Here is a 16575-nt window from a genome sequence, read left to right as displayed (position 1 = left end):
TGCAACAAAGCTTCAGTAGATTGATTCCGGGGATACAGTGACTGTTCTAAAAAGAGAATTTGAATAGAATGGGCCTATATTATCTGGAGTTCAGAAGAATGAGAGGTGATCCCATTGAAACATATAAGATTCTGAGAAGGCTTGCCAGGCTGGATCATAAGAAACTGTTTCCTGTAGCTGGAGAGTCTAGAACAAGAGGTAATAGTCTCAGGATAATGGGTCAGCCATTTAGGGTAGTGATGAGAAATGTCTTCACTCAGGATTGTGAATCTTTGGAATTCTGTGCCCCAGAGGCTGTGGATGCTCAGTCGAGGAGTATATTCAAGTCTGATCAATTTTGGGCACGAAGGGAATCGAGGGATACGTGGATCAGGCAGGAAAGTGGAGATGATGTAGAAGTTGAGACATGTTATTGAATGGTAGAGCAGGTTCAACGGGCCGTGTAGCCTATTCCTGCTCCTGTTTCTTATGTTGTAGCTTGTCCAACGCATGAGATCTAAGTAGGAAGAATTGAAGTGAAATTAATGCCAAGGGGGAGGGAATAATGCTTGGCAACGGGAAGGGGGGAGAAAGCTTAGCAAGGGTGGGGGTAGTGGGAGAAGGGAGTGTATGTCAGAAGGAAGATTAGATATCAGTGAAGGGGAAAGGAAAGAGTGAAAAGCAAGGAACAATGGAAGAAATTGATGAGAATGAAGGGCAAGCTAAATGCATGGTAATACACAAGGAGAAAATGGATAATAAAGGAATAGAAAAGGGAGTGATGCATTGACAGGAGAAGGAGGGAAACGGTGAGCAGCACTTCGGAAGGAGTAAAGAGGGAAGAAACTGTGAATCGCACATGGGCAGGGAGGGGGCGGAAATTGAGTCTAGGAGAGTACCAGATTGATCAGAAGACTGGAAGAAAGTTATCAGCCAGTTTAAACAGGTTGGAATGGGAGTGCCAGATTAAGTTGACCTGGTCAAAATTTTAAATCTTATTTTCAAACATATTTGTACTCCTCTAAAGAACTCAGGGCCAACATGTTGCTCCCATTTACTTGTAGGTGCTGTTTAGCTCCCTGGGAGGAGGCACCTATTTCAAACCTGTGCCAATATTCTTTCACCAATGCAGAGAGACATGGGATTGTATTCTACAGAAAATACCACCTAATCTCTGTTCATGTACAGTGAGCTACCACAGCCTATAACTGCCACCTGGAGTACCTCAACTCAAGGAACTCAGTGGAAGATTAAGCAAGCATTCTTGTATTTGATTGTGTAATACGGTAAAGTGGGCCATTTCAATCTTTCCACACAATGCTGTGTTTTATGCAGAGATTGGATGATGAACCTAATGTAGCCATCCTGTGTGCATTTTCAAGAATTGTTGCCCTTTTGCTGATAGTAAATATGTATACTTACAACAAAATGCAAGGGCTAAGGTGTTGCCATGCAGTGGTCTTCAGAGTGTCATGAACAGTTGAGCTTGTTTTGGATTGAATTGAATTACTTTCTGGCAATTTTGTTTTCCTGGCAGTCTTTAATACAACATAAGGGAGATAGAGCCTAAGTACCTGTACAATGTTTTTTTGGAAGCTTGAATTGGAGGGCTTATTTTCATGTGCCATAGCCTGTTTTCGGGTTGTGCTTGCAGTGCAACAGCATTAACAATCTATTTGTTTCTTTGTAGATTAACAGACAATAGACAACAGTGACCATGAGTGGTGATGCCAATGCCGGGGTGGTAACATCCCCTCCTCCGCCCAGTGTGATCCATCAAGGGAGCTATTTTGACCGCATCAATGAAAATGACCCTGAATATATTCGTGAGAGGAACATGTCACCAGATTTGAGACAGGATTTCAACCTGATGGAACAGAGAAAGCGGGTTTCTCAAATACTGCAAAGTCCTGTGAGTACTATTCAAAGAACTGGTATGGCCTCTCTTGGAATTAATTTATGAAGTTTGTGTGACTAAGCTCCATGAAAAAGCTGTTTCTGGGGTCTTAAAGTAGAAACAAGCTCTGTTTTATAATGCTGTAGTATCTGTTTGGAAAGGGTAAAAATATTAGTTGTATAGCCTACTATTTTAAATTTACAGCACAGAAACGGGCCTCCTCCCATCTTACTTCATCTCACCCTATCGACACATCCTTCCATTGCTTTCTGCCTCATGTAATTAGCTTTCCCTTAAATAAATGTATCTATGCTATTTGCCTCAACCACTCTATGTGGTAGCAGATTCCACTTTTTACCTATTAGTGAGTAAATTAGTTTCTCCTGAATCCTGTATTGGTTACTACCTTATATTTATGAGCCCTAATTTTGGACTTCCCCAAATGTGGAAACATCTTCTCTACGTCCAGCCTGTCAAAACCTTTCATAGGCCAGAATTCTCCCCCCCCGCAAGAGCAGGGTGGGGGGGGGGACATAAAATGGGGTGGGAGGCTCGGGGGCCCTTTCCAACCCGCCTCTGCTGCTATTTTACGTGAAAACTGGCCTGTCCATCCCAGGCCAATCAAGGTCCTTAAGTGGCCAGTTAACGGCCACTTAAGGGCCTCCACCTGCTGCCGGGGGACTTTACCCTTGGCGGTTAGGAGGTCCAGGCCTGAGAAAAGCCGCCTGACAAAAACAGTAGGCTTTCTGACTGCCTTGGGGGGGACGGGGACGGGGGGGGGCACGGGGGGTGATGGACCTCATGATCAGGCACCCTGTGTCCGACGGAGCACTGCCCCCAATGCCCTAACACACCCGCTATCCCCTCAGTCGACCACCCTAACCTCGCCAGGGCCTGACCGATCACCCCCAACGAGGCCCCAAAAACTTGCCTTCCCCTGGGGCCATCCTTCCTCCTCAGTCTTCAGCTGGGTTGCTGTCCCAGCGGTGGCCACCACTACTGGTGGCGCTGCTGGGACTAAGATACCTGCCCGCTGATTTGCCGGCAGCTCCATTAGGTGGGACTTCCTGCCTCAATGAGGTGACAGTCCCGCCTCAGACCAGTTAAGGGCCTGGGGATCGTAAAATGCGGTCCGGATCCTCAGACCAGGCGGAGGCGGGATTGCTACCACCCTTTCAGTCAGTGGACGGCACCCGTCTGACGAATGTAAAATCCCAGCCATAATCTTCTATCAGGTCACCATTCACCTTTGTAAAGAAGAGAGCCCCATCTCAGTCTTTTCTGATAGCTATAACTTCTCAGTTCTGGTATCAATTTTGTGAATCTTTTTTGCACCTTCTCCAGTACCTGTATATTTTATAATATGGAGACCAAAACTGAACAAAGTACTCTAGTGTTGTCTGACTAAGATTCTATGTAAATTTAACATAACTTCTCTGCTTTTGAATTTTATTCCTCCAGAAAGGAAACCTAATGTTTATTTTTCTTATAGCTTTGTTAACCTGTGTTGCTACTTTTAATGATTTGTGAATCTGTAGCACTAGATAGCTTTGCTCTTCTACTCCATTCACTGTTAATTTCCAAGGAATAAATGACCTCTTTATTTCTCCTACCAAAATGCACCTCCTCACACTTACCTACGTTGAAATTAATTTCCATTTACACACCCATTCTGCAAGTTTGTTAACATTGTCTTGTATTTTGCCACAGCTTTCCTCAGTATTAGCTATATTCCCAATTTGGTGTTATCTAGAAATATTGATATACTTCCAATTCTCAAGTCCAAATAATTATGCAAAGGGTGAACAGTGCTTCCAACACCGATCCCTGTGGAACACTACTTCCCAGCTTTCATCAGTCTGAGTAGCGACCTTTAGCCCCCAGTCTGTCTTTCCTCTTGTAGTCCCAGTTTCCTGTCCATTCTGCTCCTTGTCCCCTAACTACACATGCTCTGACCTTAGTCATGAATCTACTAAACATACTTTTCAATAGCGTTAAATAACTAGAATTAAATAAGATTTGTCAAGCACGATCTTCCCTTTTGAATTTTCATGCTGACTATTTTTTATTAGAGGTGACCTAACAGAGGTTTTCAAGATGATAGGTTTTATTGGAGTAGATAGAGAAAAACTATGCCCATTGGCGAACGGGTCAGTAACCAGAAGTCACAGATTGAAAATCATTGGAAAAAGGTCCAGACGGGAGATGAGGAGATGATGGCGTAGTGGTAATATCAATAGACTAGTAATCCAGAGGCCCAGGCTAATGCCCTGGGGACATGGGTTCAAATCCCACCATGGCAGCTGGGGAATTTAAAATCAATTGACCATAATCTGCAATTATAAAGCTAGGATCAGTAATAATGCCACTGAGTTGCTGGATTCCTATCCCAAAAGCTAAAAGTGAGTTGGGCAGGTACTGAAGGATGAGGAATTTACAGCCTTGGTTCAAACATGGAGAGAAGAGCTGAACTCGAGATCAGATGAGGGTGACTATCCTTGACATCAAGGCAGCATTTGACTGAGTATTGCATCAAGGAGTCCTAGCAAAATTGGAGTCAATGGGAATCGGGGGGGAAAATCTCTACTGGTTGGAGTCGTACCTAGCACAAAGGAAGTTGGTTGTAGTTGTTGGAGGTCAATCACTTCAGTTCCAGGACATCACTGCAGGAGTTCCTCAGGGTAGTGTCCGAAGCCCAACCATCTTCAGCTGCTTTATCAATGACCTTCCTTCAGTCATAAGGTTAGAAGTGGGGATGTTCGCTGATGATTGCACAATGTTCAGCACCATTTGTGACTCCTCAGATACTGAAGCAGTCAGTGTAGAAATGCAGCAGGACTTGGACAATATCCAGGCTTGGGCTGATAAGTGGCAAGTAACATTCGCCCCACACAAGTTCCAGTCAATGAATTTAGGATTAGTATAAATGGGTGGTTGATGGTTGGCACGGACCCGGTGGGCCGAAGGGCCTGTTTCGGTGCTGTAGCTCTCTAACAAGACAAGATAAAGGAAAATCCCAAGGTGTGTTCAGGGTAAGAGGATAACCAGAGAAAAAGTGGGGCCCATTAGGGATCAAAGAGACAATCTGTGTGTGGAGCCGAAGGACATAGGTGAGGTTTTGAATGATTTATTACTTTTCATCTGTGTTCACTATGGAGAGGGACGATGTAGGCTTAGTGATCAGGGAGGGGGATTGTGATGCACGTAATCCAATTGGCGTTGAAAAGGAGGAAGTATTAGCGGGCTTAAAGGTGGGTTAATCCCCAGGCCCAGATGAGATGTATCCCAGGCTGCTATGTGAGGCAAGGGAGGAGATAGCAGGGATTCTGACACAAATTTTCAAATCCTTGCTGGCCACAGAGGAGGTACCAGAGGACTGGAGGACAGCAAATGTGGTACCATTATTCAAGAAGGGTAGCAGGGATAAACCAGGTAATTATAGGCCTGTGAGTCTAACGTCAGTGGTAGGGAAATTATTGGAAAAAATTAGTGGAAGGAGGCAGAGGGTGATGGTCGAGGGTTGTTTTTGCCAATGGAGGCGTGTGACCAGTGGGTTACCGCAGGGATCGGTATGGGACCCTTACTGTTGGTAGTGTACGTTAATGTAGATGTGATAATAGGAGGCATGTTCAGTAAGTTCGCAGACGACACTAAAATTGGTGGTGTCGTAAATAGTGAGGAGGAAAGCCTTAGATTACAGGATGATATAGTTGGGCAGAGGAGTGGCAGATGGAATTTAATTCTGAGAAGTGTGAGGTAATGCACTTTGGGAGGACTAACAAGGCAAGGGAATATACAATGGATAGTAGGACCCTAGGGAGTACAGAGGGTCAGAGGGACCTTGGTGTACTTGTCCATAGATCACAGAAGGCAGCTGCACAGGTAGATCAGGTGGTTAGGAAGGCATACAGGATACTTGCCTTTGGTAGTGAAGGCATTGAATATAAGAGCAGGGAGGTTATGTTGGAGCTGTATAAAATGCTGGTTAGGCCACAGCTGGAGTACTGTGTACAGTTCTGGTCACTACACTATAGGAAGAATGTGATTGCACTGGAGAGGGTGCAGAGGAGATTCACCAGGATGTTGCCTGGGCTGCAGCATTTCAGCTATGAAGAGAGACTAGATAGGCTGTTTTCCTTGGAGCAGAGAAGGCTGGGGGGGGGGTGCGGGGGGAACCTGATTGAGGTATACAAAATTATGAGGGGCATTGATAGGTTAGATAGGAAGAAACTTTTTCCCTTAGCGGAGGTGTCAATAACCAGGGGGCATAGATTTAGGGTAAGGGGCAGTAGGTTCAGAGGGGAGTTGAGCAATAATCTTTTTCACCCAGAGGGTGGTTGGAATCTGGAACACACTGCCTGAAGGGATGGTAGAGGTAGGAACCCTCACAACATTTAAGAAGTATTTAGATGAGCACTTGAAATGCCATAGCATACAAGGCTACGGGCCAAGTGCAGGAAAGTGGGATTAGATTGGACGGATGCTTAACGGTCGGCGCAGGCGCATTGTGCCGAAGAGCCTGTTTCTGTGCAGTAAAACTCTGACGATCTTCTCAAGGGTAATTAGGGATGGGCAATAAATGTTGTTCTAGCCAGCGACGCCCACATTCCCAGGAACGAATCATGAAAAGAAGTCTTAAAGACAAAAGCCGGAGTTTGGGACTAAGCACAATTGCTCTTTCAAAGACCCAGCAGAGGCACAACAGGCCAAATAGCTGCCTTCTGTGCTACATGTTTCCATGATTTGATGATTATATTTTCAGTTTTTAGGTGGTTTTTCTGTTATATCTTTGAGTAAACGTCCCATTACCTTTCCTGCCACCGATGTTAAATTGACTGGTCTACAGTTGCCTGTACTTATTATTGTTCTTGCAGCATTAGATACAAAAGGGATCTTGCAACTAGTAGATGTCTGCAGGACTGGGAGCAACAACATTTTAATTTTGCTCCAATGGGGAATATGTTCTTAAAGTACAAATCCATACTCATAGTAGTATGGCGTGATGGAAAATATGTGGACTAGAACTCAGCCATTTCAGTACGACATGGGGAATAGTAGTATAATGGTTGTTACTGGACGAGTAATCCTGAGGCCTGGATTACTGATCCAGAGACGAGAGTTTAAATCCCACCACAGCAGCTTGGGAATTTAAAATCAATTAATTGCATATGATCTGGAATTAAAAAGCTAGGATCAGTAATAATGACCATGAAACTACCGGATTATTGTAAAAACTCATCTGGTTCACAAATATCCTTAAGTGAAGGAAATTTGCGCTCCTTAACCTGGTCTGGCCTCTATGTGACGCTAGACCCACAGCAATGTGGTGGACTCTTACTGCCCTCTGAAATGGCCCAGTAAGCCACTCAGTTCTATTCAAGAAGGCAGCTTATCACCAATTAGGAGTGGGCAATAAATGCTGACCTTACCAGTGATGCTCACATCCTGTGAATGAATGAAAAATGTTTTGAAAAGTCTCTCATACAAGTGAGGAATGGGGTCTCAAACCTATGATCTTAATCTTTGTAATATTACTTATTTTATACTGAAAAACAGCTATATCACTGTTTACAGGTCTTAATATTGGAAAGACAATAGTGCATTAGAAATTAAACACTTACTTTGGTTCTGTCTTCACAAAGGAGGACACAAATAACCTCCCAGAAACGTTAGGGAACCAAGAGTCTAATGAGAGGGAGCAACTGAAGGAAATCCGTATTAGTAAAAAAAAAAGTGCTAGGGAAATTAATGGGCTTAAAGGCTGACAAATCCCCACGGTCTGATGATCTACATCCCAGAGTACTAAAGGAAGTGGCCCTGGAAATAGTGGATGCATTGGTGGTCATCTTCCAAAATTTTATAGACTCTGGAGCAGTTCTTGCAGATTAGAGTGGCAAATGTAACCCCACTGTTTAAAAAAAGGAGAGAGAGAAAAAACAGGGAATTACAGACCAGTTCGCCTTACATCATTGGTGGGGAAAATGCTAGCATCTGTTATAAAGGATGTGGTAGCAGAACACCTGGAAAGCATAAATAGGATTGGACAAAGTTAGCATGGGTCTACGAAAGGGAAGTCATGCTTAACAAATCTATTGGGGATTTTTGAGGATGTAACTAGTAGAATAGATAAGGGGGAACCAGTGGATGTGGTGTAATTGGATTTTCAGAAGGCTTTTGATAAGGTCGGCACAGTGGCGCAGTGGTTAGCACCGCAGCCTCACAGCTCCAGGGACCCGGGTTCGATTCCAGGTACTGCCTGTGTGGAGTTTGCAAGTTCTCCCTGTGTCTGCGTGGGTTTTCTCCGGGTGCTCCGGTTTCCTCCCACAAGCCAAAAGACTTGCAGGTTGATAGGTAAATTGGCCATTATAAATTGTCACTAGTGTAGGTAGGTGGTAGGGAAATATTGGGACAGGTGGGGATGTTTGGTAGGAATATGGGATTAGCGTAGGGTTAGTATAAATGGGTGGTTGATGTTCGGCACAGACTCGGTGGGCCGAAGGGCCTGTTTCAGTGCTGTATCTCTAATCTAATCTAATCTTAGTCCCACGTAAGAGGTTAGTGTGAAAAATTAAAGCACATGGGATTGGGGGTAATATACTGGCATGGATTGAGAATTGGTTGACAGACAGGAAACAGAGAGTAGGAATAAACGAATCTTTTTCCGGGTGGCAGGCAGTGACTAGTGGGCTACCGTAGGGATCAGTGCTTGGGCCCCAGCTATTCACAATATATATTAATGACATGGGTGAGGGAACTTAATGTGACATTTCCAAGTTTGCAGGCGACACAAAGCTGGGGTGGGGGAATGAGAGCTGTGAGGAGGATGCAAAGAGGCTCCAATGTGATTTGGACAAGTTGGGTGAGTGGGCAAATGCATGGCAGATGCAGTATAACGTGGATAAATGTGAGGTTATCCACTTTGGTTGTAAAAACAGAAAGGCAGATTATTATCTGAATGGTAATAAATTGGGAAAGGGGGAGGTGCAACGAGACCTGGGTGTCCTTGTACACCAGTCGTTGAAAGCAAGCATTCAGGTGCAGCAAGCAATTAGGAAGGCGAATGGTATGTTGGCCATCATTGCAAGAGGATTTGAGTACAGGAGCAAGGATGTCTTACTGCAGTTATACAGGGCCTTGGTGAGATCACATCTGGAGTATTGTGTGCAGCTTTGGTCTCATTTTAGGAAGGATGTTCTTGCTATGGAGGGATTGCAAAGGAGATTTACGAGGCTGATTCCTGAGATGGCAGGATTGACATATGAAGAGAGATTGGGTTGACTTGGCTTATATTCACTGGGGTTTAGAAGAATGAGAGGTGATCTCATAGAAACCGATAACATTCTAACAGGACTGGACAGGATAGATGCAGGGAGGATGTTCCCGATGGCTGGGGAGTCCAGAATCAGGAGTCACTGTCTCAGGATACGGGGTATGCCATTTAGAACTGAGATGAGAAATTTCTTCACTCAGAGGGTGGTGAACCTGTGGAATTCTCTACCGCAGAAGGCAGTGGAGGCCAAGTCATTAAATATATTCAAGAAGGAGATAGATATATTTCTTAATGCCAAAGGGATCAAGGGATATGGGGAGAAAGCGGGAACAGGGTACTGAATTAGACTATCAGCCATTTTCTTTTTTGAATGGCGGACCAGGGCCGAATGGCCTACTCCTGCTCCTATTTTCTATGTTTCTCTGTTCAGTATATTCTGCTCATGACCAGCTAACATACTGGTTACTATGGATTTGTTGTACAGTTTTTGATGAAAGGGAGGAGCATCTTAAGTGTAAAATCTACAGAAAGCAATTAATGTAATTTTTTAAAGAAGATTGTCTTTTCTAAAAGGCCTTACCAAAAATTTTACAAAGTGATTACTGACAACACAGCCGGCAGCTTGCGTCATCCAACTGCGCCAATCTGCGCATATTGGTTCCTACCCTCTGCGCATACGCTGAGTTCCGCAGTGCCAGGACTGGTTGGTGCATGCGCAGATGACATCATCACGTAACGTGGGCAGATGGTCGGGGGATCTGGGCCAAAGAGTGCAGGGGTGGGGGGGAGAGAGGGGCCTGGGGAGCGGGTGTGGGGAGTGCGCGGTCGAAGACCTTGCTGGTGGCGGGTGCGCTCTCCTCCTTTCCCCCCCACCCCCACCTCCCCACCCCCCCCCCCCCGCCCGCCCGCTGGCTCACAGCCCCCTGCCCGCCCGCTGGCTCACAGCCCGCCTTCCATACCCCCGTTCGCTGGCTCATCCATCCGCCCACTCGTTCACTGCCCGCCCGCTCGCTCCCTCCCCCTCCCCGGCCTGCTCGCTCCCTCCCCCTCCCCGGCCTGCTCGCTCCCTCCCCCTCCCCGGCCTGCTCGCTCCCTCCCCCTCCCCGGCCTGCTCGCTCCCTCCCCCTCCCCGGCCTGCTCGCTCCCTCCCCCTCCCCGGCCTGCTCGCTCCCTCCCCCTCCCCGGCCTGCTCGCTCCCTCCCCCTCCCCGGCCTGCTCGCTCCCTCCCCCTCCCCGGCCTGCTCGCTCCCTCCCCCTCCCCGGCCTGCTCGCTCCCTCCCCGGCCTGCTCGCTCCCTCCCCGGCCTGCTCGCTCCCTCCCCCTCCCCGGCCTGCTCGCTCCCTCCCCCTCCCCGGCCTGCTCGCTCCCTCCCCCTCCCCGGCCCGCTCGCTGCCTCCCCCTCCCCGGCCCGCTCGCTGCCTCCCCTTCCGAGGCCTGCTTGCTTGCTCCCTCCCAGGCCTGCTTGCTTGCTCCCTCTCCTCCGAGGCCCGCTCGCTCCCTCTCCTCCCCAGCCCGCTTGGTTGCTCCCTCCCCTCCCCGTCCCGCTTGGTTGCTCCCTCCCCTCCCCGTCCCGCTCGCTCGCTCCCCTCTTGTCCCCCGGCCCGCTTGCTCCCTTCCCTCCCAGCCCGGCCCGCTTGCTCCCTTCCCTCCCCTCCCCGGCCCGCTTGCTCCCCTCCTCTCCCCGGCCCGCTCGCTCTCTCCCCTCTTCACCCCCAGCCCCCTCGCTCCCTCCCCTCCAGCCATTGTGTGCTGCCATGTGTTTAGGTTGCCATCGTGTGATTATGTGAGCAACGCCATCTTTAATCCTGGCAGCTGCCTGACGTCGCAGACTGATGTTTTAGTGGCACAGGCTGCATTTACGCATGTGCCATTGCAGCGCCACCTAGTGGTGGCGTTGTCAGCAAACGCAGCCAAAATTTTACCATTCATTTTTGTGAAGTAATTTTGTTTTCATTCGTTCGTAAAATGTGGGCATCGCTGGCAAGGCCAGCGTTAATTGCCCATCCCTAATTACCCTTGAGAATAAAAGGATTAGTCATTTTTATAGGTCCCCTTTTGCCCATACTTTGTCTCGATTAGTCATGCAGTGGAATGTTGTAGAATTCCCCACAGCTGTTGGCAGGCAAATTTGCTTCTGGTAGTTTGACATCTTTTGATTCTTTCTCATGCATCTTAGCATTTTGCTTCTGTATTTCCCACTCCCCTACTCATACCCGTTCCCAAACGAAGATAGTTTTTTTCCCCACTTCTACCATATCTCTCAAAAAGACATATAAATAGTGAAAGGGCAGTAAGATGGAGGGTAGGGCTGATTAGGGACCAAAAAGGGGATGTACATGTGGAGGCAGGGCATGGCTATGGAACTAAATGAGTACTTTGCAGCTGTCTTTACCAAGGAAGAAGCTGCTGCCAAATTCATAGTGAAAGAGAGGGTAGTTGAGATACTGGGCTAAAAATTGATCAAGAGGAAGTATGAGAAAGCCTGGCTGTAGTTAAAGTTGTTAGGTCACCAGGGCTGGATGGGATGTCTCCGAAGTCACTGAGGGAAGTAAATAAACCCAGCAACTACAAGCCAGTCAGTTTAACTTCAGTGGTGGGAAAGCTTTTAGAAAAGATAATCCAGGATGAAATTAACTATCTCTGGACAAGTGTGGATTAATTAAGGAAAGCCAGCAGATTTGTTAAAGGCAAGTCGTGTTTAACTAACTTGATTGAGTTTTTTGATGAGGGTAATGCGGTTGATGTGGTGTATATGGAATTCCAAAAGATGTTTGATAAAGTGCTGTATAATATGCTTGCCTGCAAAGTTGAAGCCTATGGAAAACAAGGAACAGTGACAGCTTAGATACAATGTTAACTGAGTGACAGGAAACAGTGTGGTGGTGAACAGTTGTTTTTCGGACTGGAGGAAGGGTAAACGGTGATGTTCCCAAGACCGCTGCTGTCCTTCATATATGTTGAAGACTTAACTTTGGTGTAAAGGTTACAATTTCAAAATTTGCAGATGACACAAAACTTGTAAGTATTGCGAATTGTGAGGAAGATGGTGATAGATTTCAAGAGAACATCGACAGGCTGGCGGAATGGACGGATAAGCGGCAGATGAAATTTAATGCAGAGCAGTGTGAAGTGATGCATATTGGTAGAAAGAACGAGTAAAGCAATATAAAGTAAAGAGGACAATTTTATAAATGGGATGCAGGGACAGAGACACCTGGAACATATATGCACAAATTATTGAAGGGAGCAGAGCAGGTTGAAAAAGTGTTTAAAAAGGATACAGGATCCTGGACTTTATGAACAGAGGCATAGAGTTTAACAGCAAGGAAGTTATGATGAACCTTTATAAAACACTGGATCAGCCTCAAGTGGAGTATGTGTCCAATTCTGGACATCACACTTTAAGAAGGACGTTAGACTTTTGAGAGGGTGCGGGAAAGGATTTACAAGAATGGTTCTAGAGATGAGGGATTCAGTCATGTGAATAGATTGGGGAAATTAGGGTTGTACTCCTTGGAGAAGATTGAGAAATTTGATTGAGGTTTTCAAAATCATCAGAACTCTAGACAAATTAGATAGAGAGAAGCTGTTCCCATTGGCAGAAGGGTCGTGAACCAGAGGACACAGATTTGAAGTAACTGGCAAAAGAACCAAAGACGACATGAAGCGGAAATGTTTTATAAAGCGAGTGGTTACGATCTCGAATGTGCAGCCTGACGGGATGGTGAAAGCACATTCAATCACTTATTTCAAAAGGGAATTGGTTAAGCACCTGACAGGAAAATATTTGCAGAGCTGCGGGGAAGGGCCCGGGGGAGTGGGACTGGCTAAATTGCTCGTGCAGAGAACCAGCATGGACCCGACAGGCTTAATGTCCTCCTTTGGTGCTGTAACCATTCTGTGATTCTGTGATAAGATACCTTCCATTCCTTTAAAATGTGGCACATTGTCTTTATTCCCCCAAATTTTAGATGATTCAGTATATTGCTTCCTTCCCTCAATAGTAAGCCTCAGACTTCCAATATGGCACATTGCTTCCCTTCCGCAAACATTGGATTATGGTCTTTGATACGGTGCAATGTCCATTTGCTCCCTTCTTTCTCCCTACCTGCTCCTTCTCCCATAAATAAAAAAGAATGAATTCAGCTCCATTTTACAAGCATTCTGTGAAATATTGATATTTGCGTAATTAGAATAGACGTTTCAAAGTAGTATTTGCACCTCTGATCTCCTGGATTGAAAGTCCAGCTGTGTACTCTTAAAACTACAGCAAAGATTTTGGATCAAAATAACCTTTTGAAGACCAACTTAAGTAAGGATCATGAGATGCTGCAAAATATAATTTTGGACAAGTCTCTGAGCGTGACAACATCTTCCAGATGCATATAGTCTCTTTGCATGAAGTTGGATTAGCATTATGAATCGTCTTCATCTGCCTGAACTCTCATTTTCTGCTTTTCCCAGCTGTTCTCAAAGTTTCTGCTGGGTCCCAAAACCAACACTGCTGGGTATTTTTAATCTGCAAACACAACATCATCTGCATTTCCCCCTTCTAGGATGATATTGTTATGGAATTTCTGTATATTTTTGTTAAAACTTGGAATCTCTATTTTTTAACTGAAGAGGCTGACTTTTGGGGGTTTTTTTGAAAGCAAGTTTAACCAGTAAACAAGTTTTTTTTTGCTGGAAAGCAGGCGATTTTGTTGTGACCAGCGAGAATTTATGACTAGCATGAGACTTGTCTGGAAAAAAAGTTTGGTTTCACTTTGAACTGTTAAAAGATGCTGGTTTTTGGAATCTGCATATGGGCCTGCCAGGAGATCAGAAGATGAACCAGACAACTATTACGTCTCTTTGAAGAATCCCTGCCCTTGAAAAGCAAAAACTTGTATGAAGTTGACTGTTGCCTCCTGCATGTTTGAAGAAACTCTGAATGGTTGCAGAAACCTTGGATCTTTTTAAAAAAAAAGGACTTTGCGTAAGGACTAAAACTGCTGTTGCTTCACATCTGGTGGAAGTCCTATGTGAAGCCCTCTGCAGTTGAATTTCTTTGAACACCTACCCAAACAGACAGTACATCAACCTTGCCTGGAAAGATTCCTGGTGACAGCCAACTATTCGACTTGGGACACCTCATGAGAACAATGGACTTCCATCTATCCTCTTCAATAAAAGTTTTTTTTTTATTCCTTCTATTCCTTTGTAACAGCTGTAAACAAAAATCCCCTTTTTCCCAGTTAACCGTTTTTTTGAGAGCTAGGATAGCAATACGGGGCTTTAATATTTCAATTTGCATATATATTTACTTCACTATTAGTTAAGACTTGGTTTCTAATCGATAATTTTGTTTATTAAAGAAACCTGGTTGGTGTGCTTTATTCTGGGGACAAATAGAATATCTAATTGGCTGTTTCAGTAAGTGGGAAAATTTATTGCTATGTTGTGACCTGTGGAGAAGTGAGACTGAATTAATAGTGCACTCCTCCCACCACGGTCGTAACACATTAATTGGGGGCTCTTGTCGGGATTATGCCCAATGTCAACAATGTTCAGTTGTAATTGGGGTGCTAATAATTGAAAAAGGAAAATTAAAGAACCAGGTTTCTTGTATAATAGGGTAAGTCTACACCACTGGAATGTTTGTAGCAGTTGCTGAAACTTTTCTTGAGAAGGCGGATGTATCTCCGTGACTTGCGAAGCGTAACCAAGGTTAAACTAATGGCATTGGCAGCACAATTGGGGTTAGAATTGAAATCAGATGCTAAAAAATCAGACATAATTGAAGTAATAGCTCAACATTTGAAATTGTAAGAAGATGGCAAATCAGCGGATATTGCAGTGAATTAGCTAAAATTCAGTTACAGATGAAGCAGCTTGAGCGGGATCAGGAAATTGGAAAAACTTAGGCTTGACAAAGAAAAGGAAATGGAATTGAAAAAACTTGAGCTTGAAAAAGAATTGACAATGAAAAAACTTGAACTACAATTTCATTGAAAGAAGAAAAGGAAGTTGGAGTTTAAAAAGCTGGAACTAAGTCAAAAGGGTGGCCTTGACTTAAAGGAAAATTCTGGTGAGGAAAAATCTGACTCCAACCCAGGATCCAGCAAAAAGTTTTTAAAATTTATACAAGCTCTTCCTAAGTTTGAGGAAAGGGACGTAGAGGCATTTTTCATTTCTTTTGAAAAGATAGCCAAACAAATGAAACGGCCAAAGGAAAGCTGGGCAGAGCTTATGAGGTTTATGCCATGCTTTTTGAAGAGGCTTCTGCAGATTGAGGTGGCAAAAAAGGCTGTTCTCGCTGCATATGTGTTGTCCCTGAAGCTTACCGACAGAAGTTTTGAAACCTCTGGAGATTGGCTGGGCAGACTTGTATCGAATATGAGAGGATAAAGCAAATCAATTTTGATTGTTGGATACGGGCACTAAAGATGGAAGTCATGTATGAGAATTTTAGAGAATTGATTCTTCTGGAAGAATTTAAAATTTCACTCCCTCCAGTAGTGAGAATTCATGTAGAGAACCAAAAGGTTTCAAAATCCAGATAGGCAGTGGAAATTGCTGATGATTTTGAGCTTGTGTATAAGCCAAAACCTTTTGTCCGAGACCCACAAAAACCTGAGAAGGATAGAAGGTACGAGAGTGAAAGGTAGGCAAGTAGCCAGGGACAAGAAGGGACAGCTGGGAACATCCCAGGATCCCCTCCTCGGGTCAGAAAAGAGGGTGCTGAGGGTGGAAGTGAGATCATTGTCACAAGATGGGACAAGATAGGTAAATTGGCCATTATAAATTGTCACCAGTATAGGTAGGTGGTAGGGAAATATAGGGACAGGTGGGGATGTTTGTTGGGAATATGGGATTAGTGTAGGACTAGTATAAATGGGTGGTTGATGTTCGGCACAGACTCGGTGGGCCGAAGGGCCTGTTTCAGTGCTGTATCTCTAATCTAATCTAATCTAATCTTTGTTCAGATTGCTGGAAGTTGTGAGGTAAACCCATGGGACTTGTTGGGGTACACAAAGCTAATGTAGGGAAAGGGGCTCTGACTGAGAGTATAGCATATCAGGCTGTAGCTTTAACTGCATCTGTAAAGCCAAATACAAAAAACATTGTGAGTAGGGGTTGAGAATAAGATACCTGAAAGTTATAGGGAATTCTTGTTGAAAGGAAAAGTAACTCCTTATCCCTGAAGTGAGGCAGGCAAACAGCCGCATGGAAGATGGCAGGATCCCCAAAGACACATTGTACAGCGAGCTCGCCACTGGTATCCGACCCACCGGCTGTCCATGTCTCCATTTTAAAGACATCTGCAAACGCGACATGAAGTCCTGTGACATTGATCACAAGTCGTGGGAGTTAGTTGCCAGCGTTCGCCAGAGCTGGCGGGCAGCCATAAAGGCGGGGCTAAAGTGTGGTGAGTCGAAGAGACTTG

General features: G+C 45.1%; 1 protein-coding gene across 6 annotated transcripts in view; it reads left to right on the top strand.

Moving 5' to 3' along the window:
- add3a (adducin 3 (gamma) a) overlaps positions 1 to 16575 on the top strand; it is a 337068-nt gene that overhangs the window by 229002 nt on the left and 91491 nt on the right. For all 6 annotated transcript variants that reach the window (XM_068053019.1, XM_068053018.1, XM_068053022.1 and 3 more), the window contains exon 2: positions 1670 to 1891. In XM_068053019.1, the coding sequence (XP_067909120.1) occupies positions 1697 to 1891 (195 nt within the window). In that variant the 5' untranslated portion in view covers positions 1670 to 1696. The remainder of the gene's footprint in view (positions 1 to 1669; positions 1892 to 16575) is intronic.

Source organism: Heterodontus francisci, chromosome 20 (assembly GCF_036365525.1).
Source record: "Heterodontus francisci isolate sHetFra1 chromosome 20, sHetFra1.hap1, whole genome shotgun sequence".
Classification (NCBI taxonomy): domain Eukaryota; kingdom Metazoa; phylum Chordata; class Chondrichthyes; order Heterodontiformes; family Heterodontidae; genus Heterodontus; species Heterodontus francisci.
Note: the sequence above shows the minus strand (reverse complement) of the source record. Positions and strands in the feature narration are given on the sequence as shown.